The sequence below is a fragment of the Camelina sativa genome, chromosome 16 (genome assembly GCF_000633955.1).
Source record: "Camelina sativa cultivar DH55 chromosome 16, Cs, whole genome shotgun sequence".
In the NCBI taxonomy this organism is placed as follows: Eukaryota; Viridiplantae; Streptophyta; class Magnoliopsida; order Brassicales; family Brassicaceae; genus Camelina; species Camelina sativa.
Window position 1 is genome coordinate 394,623 of NC_025700.1, and position 16,666 is coordinate 411,288.

Genomic DNA, 16,666 nt, shown 5'->3' on the forward strand with positions numbered 1-16,666 from the left:
AAAAAAAAAAAAAAAAAAAGTGTGCTGCAGGACTATATATATCTATGAGTATCGCCCTTTTGTCGGCTTCGTAGCTTTTGAATAACTTGTTGCTGTTGTTATCTTTTATTTTGGGGAAACGTTACACTATATCCTTATCTCTTGTTCACATTTTTTCGTATTTTTCTCCTTCCCTATAAAAGCCGGTGTGGCTGAGTTTGTTTATCTATCCCATCCCATATTCCCATGGTAAGTACTAACTTGGCGGTAACTAAATTCATACTATTAATTTATCAGATTAAGTATGGTACGTCTACTTTCTAAATTAAATTACCTCGAATAATTTATAAACGAGTGATTGTCTTTACCTAACTAGAAAAGACAGAATAGAATAGTCATAACTAGTCCCCACGGATATAATTATTAATTAGTTATGTTTCGCTTTTCCTTACACAACGAGAAACTCGTGAACCGTAATTAATTGTGATCTTTGACAACTAATTCTGCTTAACCACATTTGTCTTATTGAAATTCATATGTTGTTGTTGACTTATAATAAATAATATTTCTAACAGAATGCGGAATACGGTTGACATCGGCGGGGTACGCGGTGTTTGGTATGGACTACGAAGGACATGGCCGGTCCAAGGGAGCTCGTTGCTATATCAAAAAGTTCAGTAATATAGTAAATGACTGCTACGACTATTACACCTTCATCTCTGGTACTTGAAAATGGAAACCAAATTACATTTTTGTTTTGAAGACTATATCGTTTTGGTTCCGTTTTGGATCATATCTCTCGGCCACATCTGTTTTTCAATGTCCAATCTCCATCAACAAGACTAATACCTAATTTTTAATGATTTTATAATAGCACAAGAAAAATACAAACAGAAAGGTAGGTTTTTGTATGGAGAATCAATGGGAGGTGCGGTTGCTTTGTTGCTTCACAAGAAAGATCCTTCTTTTTGGAACGGTGCCCTTCTCGTTGCTCCCATGTGTAAGGTCACGTCACGTCACGTTTCTTCCCTTCTTTATTTACCAAATCCTTACAATCATTCCTTTTATGATATCTAATTAAGACACTAATCTGATTAATTAAAGACAGCTTTTTCATTAGTTTGTGTGTGTGTGTGTGTTTGAGCAGATATCAGAGAAGGTGAAACCACACCCAGTGGTCATAAATCTACTAACAAGAGTTGAAGATATTATACCAAAATGGAAGATCGTTCCAACAAAAGATGTTATCGATTCTGCTTTCAAGGATCCGGTCAAGCGGGAAGAGGTATATTAATTAATCGAATTACTCAAGACATAATTCATAATTTAAAAAGTGTAGTAATAAAAAAAAACTTTGGTTTCTAAAAATGTAGATAAGGAACAACAAGCTGATATATCAAGACAAGCCAAGGCTTAAAACGGCACTCGAAATGCTTAGAACGAGCATGGACCTCGAAGAAACCCTACACGAGATCACATTGCCTTTCTTTGTCCTCCACGGTGAAGCAGACATTGTGACTGATCCAGAGATAAGCAAAGCCTTGTTCGAGAAAGCAAGCACACGTGACAAAACCATCAAGCTTTACCCAGGCATGTGGCATGGGTTAACTTCTGGTGAGCCTGACGCGAACGTTGACCTCGTTTTTGCTGACATGGTGAATTGGCTTGACGTACGTACGGGAGACTCCGCTTCTCTCACTGTCACTCCCATACAAGAAGATCGTACCTGCAATGTTATTAAAGTCGTAAGTAACGGTCAAGAGAAATCTGAACGACCACAACAAGCTAGTAGTAGTCTCCTTTGTGGGTTAAACGGTGGTGGTGGACGCCGTTTGGTTCATCGATCTTCTATGTAATAATAAACTTAGAAAAACAGAGAAGAATCTGTTTTTATGTGTTTATTCTGTATTTCATATTCGTTTCCCAAAAGAAAACCATCAACCCGTGGAAAAAAGTCAAAATCTGTTTGTATTCCCCTCTCTTAGTCTTAGTAAGTCCCTTTAAATTATTATAATGGGCCAGAATAATAGTTGATAACTGAAGTATGGGCTTTACTCTAATTGGTTATATACTCTTTATGACCCAATAGTTGTATGGGCCTAAATTCAGCCCTCTTTAACCGCCGTTAATCTTGATTTCTCTTTTACGAGTCGTCGTCCTTGCAACACAGTGAGATCTTTGGAAAACGAAAGCGGGATTTAGCTTCAGCAGGTAAAACCCTAATTTCTTTCAATCTGATTTCCTCTGGAAAACAGTTTCTTAATTTTCTTCGTATTCAAACCTTTGCAGCTTCCACCGTCCTCAAGTCAACATGAGGTATTGGGTTCTCTCATCTTTGTCTCCTTATTTTTGTTCTTCTTCTTCTAGATTTTTTCTCAACACTGTTTTTTTTTTGTTGGTCGGTTTCAGTAAGCCAATGGACGAGGATACCAACGTAAGTTACTCTCTCTCTCTCTCTCTCTCTCGCTCTCTCGATCTATATGAAGCTCTTGTTTTAAACATAAAACCCTAATTTCGCTATTTGTGCCATGTCTTATGTCTAGATTTTTTAGTGCCTTTTGGTTCCTTATCCTTCTTTTTTGATTCTTACGGATTCTCAATTTGGAGATTGTTAATGAATTCCCTTTAGAAGTTTGTGTGTGCTAGTGAATAGAGAGACTCTGTCCTGAGAATTGCTAACTGATGGTCGTTTAGAGTTTTGACGATGTGAATAGTTGCTGGTTTTGAATGAGTACTTCCTGATGTTTCTTAACAAGGCAATCTTGTGTTGTTTAATTCTCTTTAGTATTCCTATAATGTGGATCTTAGTTCCTCAAAGCTTTGTACTTCTGTAGCAGGGAATGACCGAGGAATTTGTTGATGAATGAATACCTTTGCTAGTCATGTGGGTTCTGTAGTGGTTTTGCTCTACTGAACAGAGACACTGTCTTGAGAATTACTCACAGATGATCTTCTAGAGTTTTGGATGAGTACTTGCTTGATGTTCTTTATCAATGCAATTTTGTATTGGCTGCATTGTTGTTTCCACACTCTTTTCAGTTTTTTTTTTTTTTTTTTTTTTTTTTTGACAACTAATTTTCAGTTTTCTTTATAAGTTTATATCCATTTCCTGATTTAATTAATCATATCTCTATTTAGCAAAATCACACGTTATTCANTAAGAACAACACTCAGGTCTTGATCAATTGCCGTAACAACAGGAAACTCCTTGGGCGAGTTAGAGCGTTTGACAGGCACTGCAACATGGTTCTTGAAAATGTCAGAGAAATGTGGACTGAGGTAAAACTTCTGTGACCATTTTATGTCTCTGGTTCATGTATATAAACAAGTGCCATACCTTACATGGGTTCTCTGGTTTTTTCAGGTCCCGAAAACTGGAAAAGGAAAGAAGAAAGCTCTTCCTGTCAACAAAGATCGATTCATCAGCAAGATGTTCCTGCGTGGAGACTCTGTCATTATCGTCCTCAGGAACCCCAAGTGAGAGTAATTGAGATGGCTGGCTCGTCGTTGTTCTTCATATGATAATTCTCGCTTCTTTTTGTTAAATTCTAATTGTTGCTTCAACGGATAAACATGTTTTGATTACGAGCCTTAAATCTAGTAGTATTGTCTAGTATTTTTCACTTGTTCTATATTCTCGACTTCTAAAAAACGCATCGTTGAGAGTAATGACACTAAGTTTTGTAATAGCAAAAGACAAAAGTTTGTTTTAAAAATTGTAGTGAGGTCCATGAATAGTAGTAAGTAAAGGTACCAAATTCTTACTCTACGTTTACACGATTATCAAAATAGAAATCAAAAACGAAATAAATTTAAAAGAAATGAAGCTCTCCTCTCTTAATGTAGTAGTAGCTCTGCGCAAAGTCTTGCATTTTTGTTATCAACCCACACTACCAACCACAGTGACTGCTACTTGATTCTGCGTTTGCTCAGGCTGAAGTTGTTTTGGTGGTGGTTGCAGCCGAGGAGGAGCCTTCCTTCTGGTCACCAAAGACACGTTGACGGAAATCTTTGACCATGAGAGGGAGTCCCTGACGAAGAGAGACCTTTGGTTCCCAACCTAAGAGCTCTTTGGCCTTTGTGATGTCAGGCTTTCTCTTGTGAGGGTCGTCTTCTGTGTTTGGTCTGAACTCTATGTTTGCGTTTGGATCTATCGTCTCTTGGACCACCTTCCAACAAAAACCAACCAAATCACAATATCAGAAACCGGGGTTATAGATTAGGAATCGGAAAAGGTATACATATATATATATAGCCATAGAAAGAGACCTTAGCGAGCTCGAGCATTGTGAATTCACCAGGGTTACCAAGGTTAAAAGGCCCGACATGTTCTCCTTCCATCAATCTCATCAAACCTTCGACCTTTTGCATCACAAAACCACAAAAATCAGATTGATCTTACAAAATTAACAGCTAAAAAAATAACCAGGACAAAAGGGCAATAAAGATGAGAGACCCCATTCGGTCCTTTGTCACATGATATTGATCCCCATCTTTCATAAGATTGCTGAGTGGGGACCATCTCTCAGAGATTAGGGTCTCATGTTTAAAAGCCATTGTTATTAGATCCCACGACATACTACTCACCAATTAACTACAATAACATGTGAGCTCACTTACACAAATTAACTTCCCTGTTTTCCAGCCTCTTATTCTACCCCCAGAATATGAATATGTATTGGAATTTGGAAAGGATTCTACACGCAAGTAAAATCTTTTACTCTGTGAATGTCACCCTAAACAGTAGTCTCCACTATATAGAAAAAAAGCTTAAAGGTGTAATACTTTAAGAGAATGAATACACAAGTGATTTGACATATTACCACCTATCAAGTATTTGTCTTTATTTCCTTTTCCACAAAGAAAGTAAGAATATATCTTAAATTGGACCATCCCAATAAACAATAGAAAAGAAAAAGATATTTGTATTGGCAAGCTGTAGTAGTATACTGAATAGTTATTTGAGAGGGAATGTGGGAAAGCCTTACCAGATCAGAAACAAACTGAAAACTCCTTGTCTGCTTCCCATCACCGTAAACAGTCAATGGTTCTTTCCTTAGTGCCTGTTCAATTATTATCAATTCAAACCATCATTACTCATAATGATCAACAAAAACCCTTCTTGAATGATTAATTAGTTTGTGCTACCCCACCTGTGCAACAAAGTTGCTAACAACACGTCCATCATCGATACACATTCTTGGACCGTAGGTGTTGAAGATCCTAGCAATCCTAACCTGTGACCATTCAAACAAGACACACCACAAAACTCAGTCACTGAATTCAATCTCTTCTTTGGCATCGATTACATAAAATTGGCTTGAAAGGGAGGGGAAAATGAAAAAAAAAGAAGAAGCCAAACCTCAACATTGGCACCTCTGTGATAGTCCATGGTCAACGTCTCAGCCGTACGCTTTCCTTCGTCGTAGCAACTACGGACACCTGTTCCCACAATTACAACACCAACCTCAGTCATCAATCAAAGCACAATAAAAACATGCACGTGTCGGTATAGTTACTGTGTTAGTAAAAAGGATAACTGCAAAAAGAATTATTTTCAAGCTCCTAGAAATTCAAAGTCGGTATATGAATGTTAGGCTAGAAGTTAATGTGGAGGAGGCTGCGTCTAAGGTAGAGACACGTAATAGAGCCGCACGATCACACAGACCCGTTATTTACGGTTCAATGGTTTGACCGTACAAAGATAGGGGACCAGATCTGAAAGGAACATGAGAGAAGGGGGGGGGGGGGCGCCCCATAAAANCTGTTTTTTTCCAACCCTCTCTCTCTCCTAACGTGCGCATTTTCCGACACAGAAAAGGAAAGAAAGCACAAACGTCGTCGTGTCACGTGACGGTGGAACAATAAGGTTTGAGAAACAATCTCACTTTTCGTTTTCAGATTCCGATTTAGAGAGAACACAACCAATATGAAATAAACAAAACAGAACATTGATAAAAGAGTGAATGAATCAATTAGGGAAGATGATTACCGATGGGATTAACGTTGCCCCAGTAAGTCTCGACCTGAGGATGCTGGAGAGGATCACCGTAAACCTCACTTGTACTCGTAAGGAGAAACCTAGCACCGACTCTCTTAGCCAAACCAAGCATGTTCAGTGTTCCAACCACATTCGTCTTGTATCAATCTCTTAAGTCAAGGCAACCAAAAAAAGCAAAACCACAATTTCCCAAAAACCGAATCGAACCAAAATCAAATTAGAAAAAAAAAAGAAAGAGAAGGATATGATAGTCTTGACGGGATTGAATTTGTAATGAACAGGTGAGGCAGGGCAAGCCAGATGATAGATCTGGTCAACCTCAAGAAGGATCGGCTCGACGACATCGTGACGGATAAGTTCGAAATTAGGGTTACTGAAATGGTGCATCACGTTCTCCTTACGACCTGTGAAGAAATTGTCGACAACGATGACAGTGTCTCCTCTTGCCATCAAACGATCGACGAGATGCGATCCAACGAATCCAGCACCACCGGTGACGACGACTCGTAGTCCTTTGCGTTTCAATCCGAGTGGGATTTTCCCGCCTGTAGCTCCGATCCGGTTTAGGTACTCGAGGCTAGGTTTCCTCTGAGCCGGTACGTACGATTCGTCGGTTCTGATTCCGTAGCCGGAGAACGGATCCGAGTAAGGGGTTGATTGTGTGGGGCGAGGGAAAAGAGTGAAAACCAAAGTGGCGATTGCAATGCCAACGAGGACGAAGATAAGTCTCTGTTCACGGAGCAAGTAACGCATCGGACGAGTCACCATGAACCATGGTTTGATTGGTTTCGGGTAGTAAGCATCGGCGGTGGGTTGATCCGCCTCGTGTCTCCGATTGATCAGCTCGCTCGCCATCCGCAGCAATTGAATTCTCAAGATCTAACAATCAAAACAAAAAAACCAAATCAATCGTTAAGAAGATTTTTTAATTTTGTTTTTCTTTGTAAGGAAAAAAACAATCACCGAGTCGAACTCGCCGGGACCTGAGTCAGACCTTGAAAACGAGAGAGAGAGAGAGAGAGAGAGTGAAAAGCGAATCGGTCTTTGTGGTCTATTTAAGTAGCGGAAGCGTTACAGGTCAAAGGCCCCTTGCTTTTTCACTCTTATTACGATATTACCCCTCCTTTTTTTTTAAAATTTCATTCAACCTTTCCTTCAAAATCGGACATTAATATTATTGTTACTTAGTCCATTATTTGCAACAACAAGAAACACTCATATACTGTATAATTATATCATATGGTGTTTTTTTAATTATTATTAATAACTCAATTTGTAATTAAATGATTACGAAAGGTTTGTTAGGTTTGCTAATCTCACGTAAACAAAAGTCAATGCCGAACCCTAACTTAGCACTCAAAGCCAAATATTGGTGTGTGAGCTTTGAGTGATTTCGACGTTCTTTTTTTTTTTTCCAACTTTAAAATTAATTTACAAACTGCATAACATAACATAATATTTTATATTTGTTAGTTGCGTTAAAGTATTTTAGCATCTGTCATAATGTTAAAGCATGTTTCTTCTAAATTCTAACAAACTAAACCGTTTTTTCTTTTTTTCACAAATCACATTCATAATTAACGATTTCGACGTCAGGGTTTGGGAAACGTGATCAAATAGTGCCTATGAGATTTAAATGTCATTGCCTAAAAAAGAAAAGAGACTCAAATTAATTCTGACTTAATTGTTGTTTTATTTGTGTAACTACAAGTTTCTTCCCAAGCAACCAAAAGATTAAAGGTAGTAGTAGATCCAGTTTAGTGGTAGTTCTATTTTGAGTTATTCCCTTGAGTGTACTTCTGCCTTCTGATTATAACATGAAACCTTTGCCAATTGCAAGACGCATGGTTTGGATCTAACGCGTACGTTAACCATGAGCTCCCTCCCTTGGCCACGCCTCCCAGCTCACAAAACTACATATTTTCTGAAAATCACATATATATTCCTCAAGGTACATTGCTAGATATTTTAGACATTGATCAATCTTTGAACCAAAAAAGAAATCACATAATTTTAGAAAGGGAAGAGCATATTGGCGTTTACGTTGACTTGTGATGCTAACCTGGCGGTTAGCTATGTCGCCCGCCCCACATCTCTTTCACTCTCTTGCCTAACTTTTTTTTTTGTATTCGCGATGGCTAGCAATAAATATAAATTATTTGTTTTTGTTCTCATCAGACCAACTTATTTGTTTTCTTATAAATAACAATTGAATTTTATTACCCATTATTTAAAACTAATGGAATAAGACTAGCTAACTATAGATTTAGGATGATCTTATCTCTCTTATATGAAACTCTGTAAGTGACAAAATAAAAGCATCTTTAAAAAAAATTAATATATTAGTCTTAACTTAAAGTATAAACAAATACTCTGTAGAGAATATAAAAAGGGTAGCAACTTTGAATCGGTACCCTAAACATAAGATTTGAAGCAACAATATATATGCTAACAAAACAACAAAATGAACTTTATTTGTATGTTCATCGTCTGGCGTTAGTAGTAAAGCAAAATCAATATATTTTCGTAAATATCCATTTTAAAAGGAATTAAAACAGTTTTAAGAATATCATATTATCATTCATCCTCCTACTTAGTTGAAACAAAGGCTACTACTTAGTTGAAATTAAAACGCTCTCACCTCTCTCCTAAAACAGAAAACCCTAGCCGCCTGAGTAGATCTGAGGGGATTAAACTCTCTATTTGCCGTATGGCGACGTGATTGTTCTTCTACCTCCCCCAAGCAGTTTAGTTCATTTGGTCTTCACGTCAAGCGGCCGAGATAGATTCATCGGAGTTTCAGAAGTGAGCAGAATTTGTTTTGCCGTCAGCGGTGGTGGGTTCTCCCTCATTGGACATAGTCGTGGATCCGGATCTGACGGAGGAGAAGTTCCGTAGTCGAGATCTGGTTTGAAGATGCCGGAGAGTAGCATCAGAGTTTCTCATGGTTCACTCGTCAAGAAGGACTTTGTGGCTATGGCGGAAGTCGGTGAAGGAGAGTTGGTGGTAGTGTTGTTAGTCTCAACGGTTAACGGTAGGTTCTTTTGGATCTTAGATGGCTGTTGCGAGTTCCGGTTGCAGAGGGTTGAAGTGAGCCGTTGGCCTCTGTAACTGCCGTGATTTGTGTCCGTCGGACCGGTCTGAAAAGATTTTGCTCATGGGAGTTCGGAGGCGCCAGATCTGAGAGAAAGGGGATAGATCCGATGTTTTCAGATTGCTAAGTTAGGATCTGTCAACGCAGAGCCGGGCTGTCGGAGAGTTGGGCATTCCGGGAAGTTTGTAGTGGGTTGGTGGCTCGTCGGAGAGGAACCTTTGATGGAAACCGGTATCTTCTGTCTTTGTTTCTAATCCCTCGAAGTTGCTGCAAAACCGTGAACCTTGATTCCGCCGGAACTAGAGCTTTGGCTCTTTGCTTCCCGGTCACATCTTTAGATTTTGAACTTCATGGTTTAATTCAGCAGGTTCCGAGCTTTTTTCACTTTTCTGGCATGTTTTCTAGTCTCTCTGTTTTGTAATTGGATTTTCAATATATTGTTTCCGGCCCAGCCCATTAAGTGATGAATAAAAAATTTAGTTCTTGTAAAAAAAAAAAAAACAGTTTTAAGAAAAAAAAACTAAAACGAGTAAAAAAGTCCTAGGAAAAAATATTGTCTACCAAAAATATCTTTTGTGTATTTGTTTATTACGTGTTGTCACCGACTTGCTCTCACGTTTGACTTTTTATATGACAGGTTCGTCACTCGTTTGGGCGGCTTGGGCTTGGGACGCTCAAATATAAACAACAATACTGGACTAATAATATCGGCCCAGCCCAATATAATGACAATAGGCTCATAACATATTGCTGTGAGGAGTGATCTGGCCCTTCCTGAATAAACCTTAAATAACTCAATTCAAATGAGATAGATTACACTTTTTTTTGGTTGTCTATATGATTTAACAATGAACCACCTTAATTATTAGAATCAATTACTCAAATGTTATCCAAAATTTGGTTTATTACTTGTATGTTATTAATCAAAGAAAATTACTCAAATATTTAGTGTCCTGAGTGTAATTACAATTTACTCCTTTTGGTTTAGTTTTTCGATTTTGAGTAAAAAAATTAAAAAAAATACACATCAGCAAATTAAAATACACTATCATTTTTTATTGTTCACGTCACTAAGCATTTTTTTTTAGAATTCATTGTTAAATTTTTCTTGTTTATGTCAAAAAGGAAATCAAACAGTTTCCACTGTTCATAACTAAAAAAAAAAAAGCCTCTATCTCGTCTCTCTCCACCTTCATGCCCTAAATCTCTTTGTTAATCTCTAAATCCCAGTTTATCATTTCTCCTTTTGCTCTGATTTTCTCTCTTCTCTCTTCTTTCACTCTCCCTCTCCAAATCCCAAATCCTAGTTCGTCAATCCCAAAGCAAAACCAGATAGAAACTTTATTTTTTTTATTTTTAGGGTTTTCAATTTTGTCCGTTATATATATATATATATATATATATCAATTGTTTCGCTTTCTTTCTCTCCATCGGTTTCGTCATATCTCATTCATTTCTCGGTTGTCTTGTTACAATAGTAATTTGGAGAAAAATTGTTTTCCAGTAGATCTGAGATCATCTTTATATTCTTTGTCGTCTACTCTCTTGTTTTTTGTTTTTTTTTCTATAATCTCTCGTGGCTGCAAGAGAGTTACGCGATGAGAATCACTCTGTCGTAGTCTTCGAACGTGACTCAAAAGTCGGAGGTCTCTGGGTATACACACCCGAAAGCAAGGTTGACCCACTAAGCCTCGATCCAAATCGAACCGTAGTCCACTCGAGCGTCTACGACTCTCTTCGAACCAATCTCCCAAGAGAGTGCATGGGCTACAGAGACTTCCCTTTCGTGCCTCAACACGACGACGAATCTAGAGACCCGAGAAGGTACCCTACTCACAAAGAAATCTTAGCTTACCTTGAAGACTTTGCTAGGGAATTCAAACTCGTGGAGATGGTTCGATTCAACACTGAAGTGGTTCTTGCCGAGCCTGATGGTTTGAAATGGAGGGTCCAATCCAAAAACTCAGATGGGATCTCCGGTGATGAGATCTTTGATGTTGTCGTTGTTTGTAATGGACATTATACAGAACCTCGAGTTGCTGAGGATTTTTTGAAGGTATGTGATAGCATATTTTATATTCTTCAAGCTTTTGTTTATTTTTTCACATTTTCAAAATCCCATTAATTCATTCTCGGCTTGTTGATAAGCAGGCTTGCTTCAGCAACTTCTCTCTTTGAAATGGACTGAGCCGGAACTTATAAAAATGCATGCACACTATCTGGATGCAATTGGTCCCTTCCTCAAGTATTTCCCAGATGCAGTTGGGAGTGTTATCAACAAATTATATATTTGAACTTCTTACCTCTCTTCCACACATTGTCAAGGTTTCCTACTATATTACATATTTTCAGTGATTGAATTTATCCATCCTTATATATACAAACAATATCCAATGTGCATTGCCTAGAGTCAAGAAGTGAATGAGTAAATTTATAGCATGTTTCCTTGGCAGAATCCAGTAACTAGTACTTCAAGAATTGCTAGAGTATGTATAAAACTATAAATTAATTAAGAAACACAGCTTATACAAATTGCCATCTTTCTATATAATATTGAATTGAGGCCATATGATTTATATCTCTGTTGTGAATTGAAGCCATATGATACACATTGAATTGAGGCCATATGATAATATTGATAAATATTAAATAAACATATATGCTATGGCTGAGTTATGTACTTCGTACCACTGAGTTATGGTTGAGTTATGTACTTGGTACGACTTCGTTTGGTCTTTCGCGTAATAAATTTTCAAAAAGTGTTGTTGGGGAAACCCAAACAATAATTCTGTGCCTGCTCAGATCCACACGCGTAAAAAATTTATAAATTAGTTTTTTCACAATATATTATACAAATTAATTAAAAAAATTGAACTCAAAATTCGAATAAAAATAAAAAAATTTCGACGAAGTGACTAACTGATGGCTGAGTTATTGACTTACACGGCTGACTTATGAAATATTTGTAAATTTATATTATTATAACTCAATATTTAAATGTACAATTGAAATATGAATATTACAATTATTATAACCAATAAAAAGTAATAATTATAGAGAAAGATTAATTTTTACACATTCTCACCTGAATGTGTTAAACATACAACACATGACGTTTAGGGGTTAGGGTTAGGGTTTGAGATGTAGGGTTCAGATGAGTAACATTATTTGTTTTTTGGTTTTTGTTCTAATGTGTTTGGTTTAAGGTGGTAATATGGATATACTAATATTATTACCATTTGAATATATTTTAAAAAAATCAAATTTTTTTTGATTATTTCCGGTTATGGGTCGGTTAGAGTAATATATAACCATAAATAACTCAAAATATATTGTAATTAAGTAGATTAGCCTAATATAACCAAAAATAAGCCGAATATAACCGAAATTAACCAAACATACCAATTCAAAAATACCAAATTGGAAAATTATTTTTCGGTTCGGTTCGGTTTGGTCGGTTATTTAGTCATTCTAATTTGAGGGTTGACTAGGTTATGGTAAAGTTATGGCTGAGTTATGCAACAGTTATATTAATTTATTATATACCTTCTCGAGAATACGAAAAGTGTTGTTGGGGAGACGCAAACAATAATTATGTTTATTGTTAAGAACCACACGCGTAATAAATGAGATTTTAGCGATTTTTTATTTAAAAAGAATTTAAAATTTGAATTTGAATTTTTTTTTTTTTTTTTAATAAAAGTATTCTCAGACAATTGACTGATATGGCTGAGTTATCGACATAAACGGCTGACTTATGAAATATTTGTAAATTAGAAATATAATTATAACTCAAAATTAAAAGTAATAATTATATACAAAGTAATAAAAAGTAATAATTATATACAAAGATTGATTTTTACACAGTCTGATCAAAATATGTAAAACATTCAACACATGACATTTAGGGGTTAGAGTTAGTGTTAGGGTTAGGGTTTGAGGATTAGGGTTCATATTTCCAACATTATGAGTTTTAATATAATAATTTGGTTTTGGTTATATTGTGTTTGGTTTAAGGTGGTAATTTGGATATACTAATATCATAACCATTTTAAAATTTAAAATCTTTTGAAATTACTTTTCGGTTATTTCCGGTTATGGTTCGGTTAGATGAATATATAACCATAAATAATCCAAATGTTATCCAAATTAGGTCGATTAACTTAATATAACCGATAGCAAGCCGAATATAACCGTAATTAACCGAAATTAATGGAAAAAATAGTTTCTGGTTCGGTTCGGTTTGGTCGGTTATTAAGTCATTCTAATTTGAGGGTTGACTGAGTTATGGTAAAGTTATGGCTGAGTTATCGTTTAGGGTCTTCTCAATAATATGAAAACATATTCTTCTTTCTTTCCTGGGTCTTTTGTTCTTTCAGATTCCTAATAACACTACAAGAAAATGAGTCCAATGCCAAAGAAATTTTTCTGGCAAATGCTCTGAATTTGTGGCAATAGGAACATTTACCAGAGATTGCCACAAATAAATAGTGTGGCTATAGGGTCGTTACAAAAAATAAACTGTGGCAATATCAGGCAATTTTACCACGAAATGCCACAACGTTATTTTGCGGTAAATTTGTCACGATCTAACCAAGAACCGGTTCTGGCAACTTTGCCACGAATTGTCACAATATTTTTGTGGTAACTTGTCATGAATATACCAGACAATAAGTTCTGGTTAATTTACCACAAGTTTACCTGCCACACATTCTGGCAAATTTTGCAACGAATTGTCACATTACTTTTCGGGTAAATTGTTATGAAAGTGTTAGAAAATGATTTCTGGTAAAATTGCCACAAATGACACACAAACAGCTTTTGTGGTAATTAGTCACAAAGCAGCCATGATTTTAGTGTGGTAATATTGCCAAAGACTGCCACAAAACATTACGTAAAAATTTTACCACGAATTACTAATTGATTATTTTTGGTAAAATTATTTAATGAATTATTGTTCGTTTTAATTTTATTATTAGTAAACAAATTAATAACATAAATAATCTTAAACATGATATATATATTACAACAAAAAGTTGTTAGAGTACCTAATTTCCCAAGAAGCGTTATATATTACATTGAAAAAGTTGTTAAAAGTACTAATATTCCATAAATTAGGCCTAATAAAACACATCTTAATTACTCATTCACTTCTTCAAAGATGCCTGGAAGGTTTTGGTTTGGTAGATCCGCAAGGTTGACTGGGATATGTGAGTCACTTTGAGCTCCAGTTGATGAAGATCCGTTAGATCGAGTTGCAGGAGGTGTAGTAGTTATCGGCATGAGTGTAACTGGATCTATGCCGTTAACACGTAACAACATGTTTGTCGCTCGCCTGAAAGTCTCATTGTTCTCCTCCATGGACTTTTTCATGGAACTCACGGTCTCTTCCATCATAGTAATCCTCTCATCCACGGCTAAATTTCGTGCAAAAGAAGTGGCTGGGGGAACCCCTGGATCAGCGTTGAAGTATTGCAAAGATCCAAGACCATAGATACGACCTTTGCTATTCGTAGCCGTCTGAAATGAGAAAGATAAAGTTTGAGCCTTATGCAACAAAAATATTCCAAAGCGTAAGAAGATCAATGATTACTAACCAAACAAACGTCAATAAATTTCATTCTAGTAGTGAGAAACAATTTTTTATTAAGTACTTAAGAAAGTTTAAAAAAATTAACATATATGGGAATTTATCCAAGTATTATTTACCTCCAAGTATGCAGCAGTGAGCTGATGCGAGGAAGGTACAACTAAGGTTGATCCAGTTTCACCAACATTTGTTTCATTTGTACATCGCTCCATAGCCAAAGACATCGCCGTTTTGACGAACTTCTCTGCACGCTTATCAACAAATGTCCCATCTTTTTTCGTGTGCGTTTCCTTTACTAATGCCGTAATTGATGGCCGTACACCACCAGCTGCAACTGTCTAATGAAGAAAAAATAAGAGTCAAAACTAGTAATCTTAAAACAAAATTTAAACTATACAGTCACATACCATCTCATGTTCGATTCTAACAATTTTTTTAGCCCCAGCAGTGTGGAAATGTGGGTTAGCTTTTCGGTTCAGTGAGTTTTTTTTGCACTTCTTGATGCTTTGTTCAGTCTCCCAAATTTGCAGCATGTGGTCCCAGTCATTGTCGCTAATGTATTCCGGCTTATTTCCTGCTAACTTTCTTTGGCTCACGCGACTTGATATAGATCCCTTGCAGTGTTCCTCCCAAGCACTAAACACAGCAGCCTCATGTACATCATCCCAGCAGTATTGTTGCTGCAAAAGTACAGGGACTAATGTGATAGTAGTATTCATTATTAAATCCATCTAAAACAAACAATAAGAAAACATACCACGAAACTCGACCACCACATGTTTTTTTTTTCTTGGGGAACCATACGAAAATTCCACCATGGTCCCCAAAAATTTGCTTTCCAAGTTTTACGGATGTCTTTGGTGACTTGAGGGTGAATATCAAACCTATATAACACATAGAAAGTATATTGGTTACACATAAGTTAAACTAATAACATAATGTATAAAGGAACTGTGTTTACCATAAAGTTCCGTTGAGCTTTTCTGGGTGCAAATGTGGCATGTTACGTCTAGCTGGTGCATTCTTCAATTCAGCGAGACTTGCAGTGGTATAAGCTGCAGTAGTGGAACTAACTGACCCAATTGCTCCAGGAGGCAGGATATCATCAGAAGTCCGAGAAGCTCTTTGGAAGGAGTAGCCACCACGACGAGAATGATTCATATTCGCAGCTTTGTTCAGAAAAGAAAATATGAACATTAAAATTGAGTTTCTATTTACTCTAATAGCCAAAATGATAGAGATAAGAACATTAATCATCTCTATTGGTTATGGTCTCTTGCACACATGAAAAAAATTGATCTTTTAAAATTGGGACCTGGTAGTACGAAGAAATAAACATTCGCCCCCACATCAATATTCAACAAATTGTTTTCTAGGTGGAATTAACAAAATACAAAGCTTTAATTTTCCAGATTTGAAGAACTAAAATTTTCATCCTTTCTCTGTTCAACGACAAACAACAATTAAGAGAGAGAGAGAGAGAGAGAGAGAGAGAGAGAGAGAGAGTTACAGATACTGAGACAACAAAGAGACGGTGGTACTGGAGAAGCGGAGACGGTGTCGAAACAGAGGGAGTAGCGCAGAGGCCAGGAGGAGAAACAGAGATGCAACAAGGAGATAATAGAGACAGGAACGAGAAGAGACGGTGACGACAAGGAGGAGAGACGGTGAGAGGATGAAAAGAGATGAGACGGACGATCAGTGCTAAGAGAGCCAAAGATGGTGTTTAGAATTCGGCGAGGGTTTTCTCCTTAGGTTAAGTAGAAGAAAGTAAAATAATTAAGAGGGAAAAGAATTGCGGGAATATAACCCGGGAAGGGAAAATTTCACTGCCACATATGTGATACTCGTGGCAATCTATAAAAATTAGAAAATAAATTAGTAAAGTTTGTCTTTTAATTAAGATCAAAAGAACATGCAGATACATAGAAGAACTAATTTAGATATGTAATTCATATATATTACAATATGAGTTGACCACAAATATATATATATATATATA

At 36.6% G+C, this 16,666-nt stretch overlaps 2 protein-coding genes and 1 long non-coding RNA gene across 5 annotated transcripts in view; 2 read left to right on the forward strand and 1 right to left on the reverse strand.

The window, feature by feature from the left end:
• The window catches only part of LOC104749035 (caffeoylshikimate esterase), a 2,919-nt gene extending 903 nt beyond the window's left edge, over nucleotides 1–2,016 (forward strand). The window contains exons 4-7 of the mRNA XM_010470611.1: nucleotides 555–701; nucleotides 854–984; nucleotides 1,127–1,264; nucleotides 1,353–2,016. Coding sequence (XP_010468913.1) covers nucleotides 555–701; nucleotides 854–984; nucleotides 1,127–1,264; nucleotides 1,353–1,835 — 899 coding nt within the window. The 3' untranslated portion in view covers nucleotides 1,836–2,016. The remainder of the gene's footprint in view (nucleotides 1–554; nucleotides 702–853; nucleotides 985–1,126; nucleotides 1,265–1,352) is intronic.
• On the forward strand, nucleotides 3,138–3,611 carry LOC104749037. The gene is made up of 2 exons (XR_761286.2): nucleotides 3,138–3,258; nucleotides 3,344–3,611. It is a non-coding gene; the product is annotated as an uncharacterized LOC104749037 (long non-coding RNA).
• LOC104749038 (UDP-glucuronic acid decarboxylase 2) lies at nucleotides 3,660–7,034 on the reverse strand. 3 transcript variants are annotated; one of them, XM_010470612.2, is made up of 8 exons: nucleotides 6,944–7,034; nucleotides 6,227–6,859; nucleotides 5,972–6,119; nucleotides 5,342–5,421; nucleotides 5,133–5,216; nucleotides 4,968–5,042; nucleotides 4,249–4,341; nucleotides 3,660–4,148 (listed from the first exon to the last, which is right to left on the reverse strand). In XM_010470612.2, exons 2-8 carry the CDS (start codon nucleotides 6,833–6,835, stop codon nucleotides 3,909–3,911), a joined length of 1,329 nt encoding a protein of 442 aa, XP_010468914.1. In that variant the 5' UTR covers nucleotides 6,836–6,859; nucleotides 6,944–7,034; the 3' UTR covers nucleotides 3,660–3,908. The 3 variants fall into 3 exon arrangements, with proteins under 3 accessions (XP_010468914.1, XP_010468915.1, XP_010468916.1); XM_010470613.2 differs by having other exon boundaries at nucleotides 3,718–4,148; nucleotides 6,975–7,024; XM_010470614.2 differs by having other exon boundaries at nucleotides 3,718–4,148; nucleotides 6,964–7,022.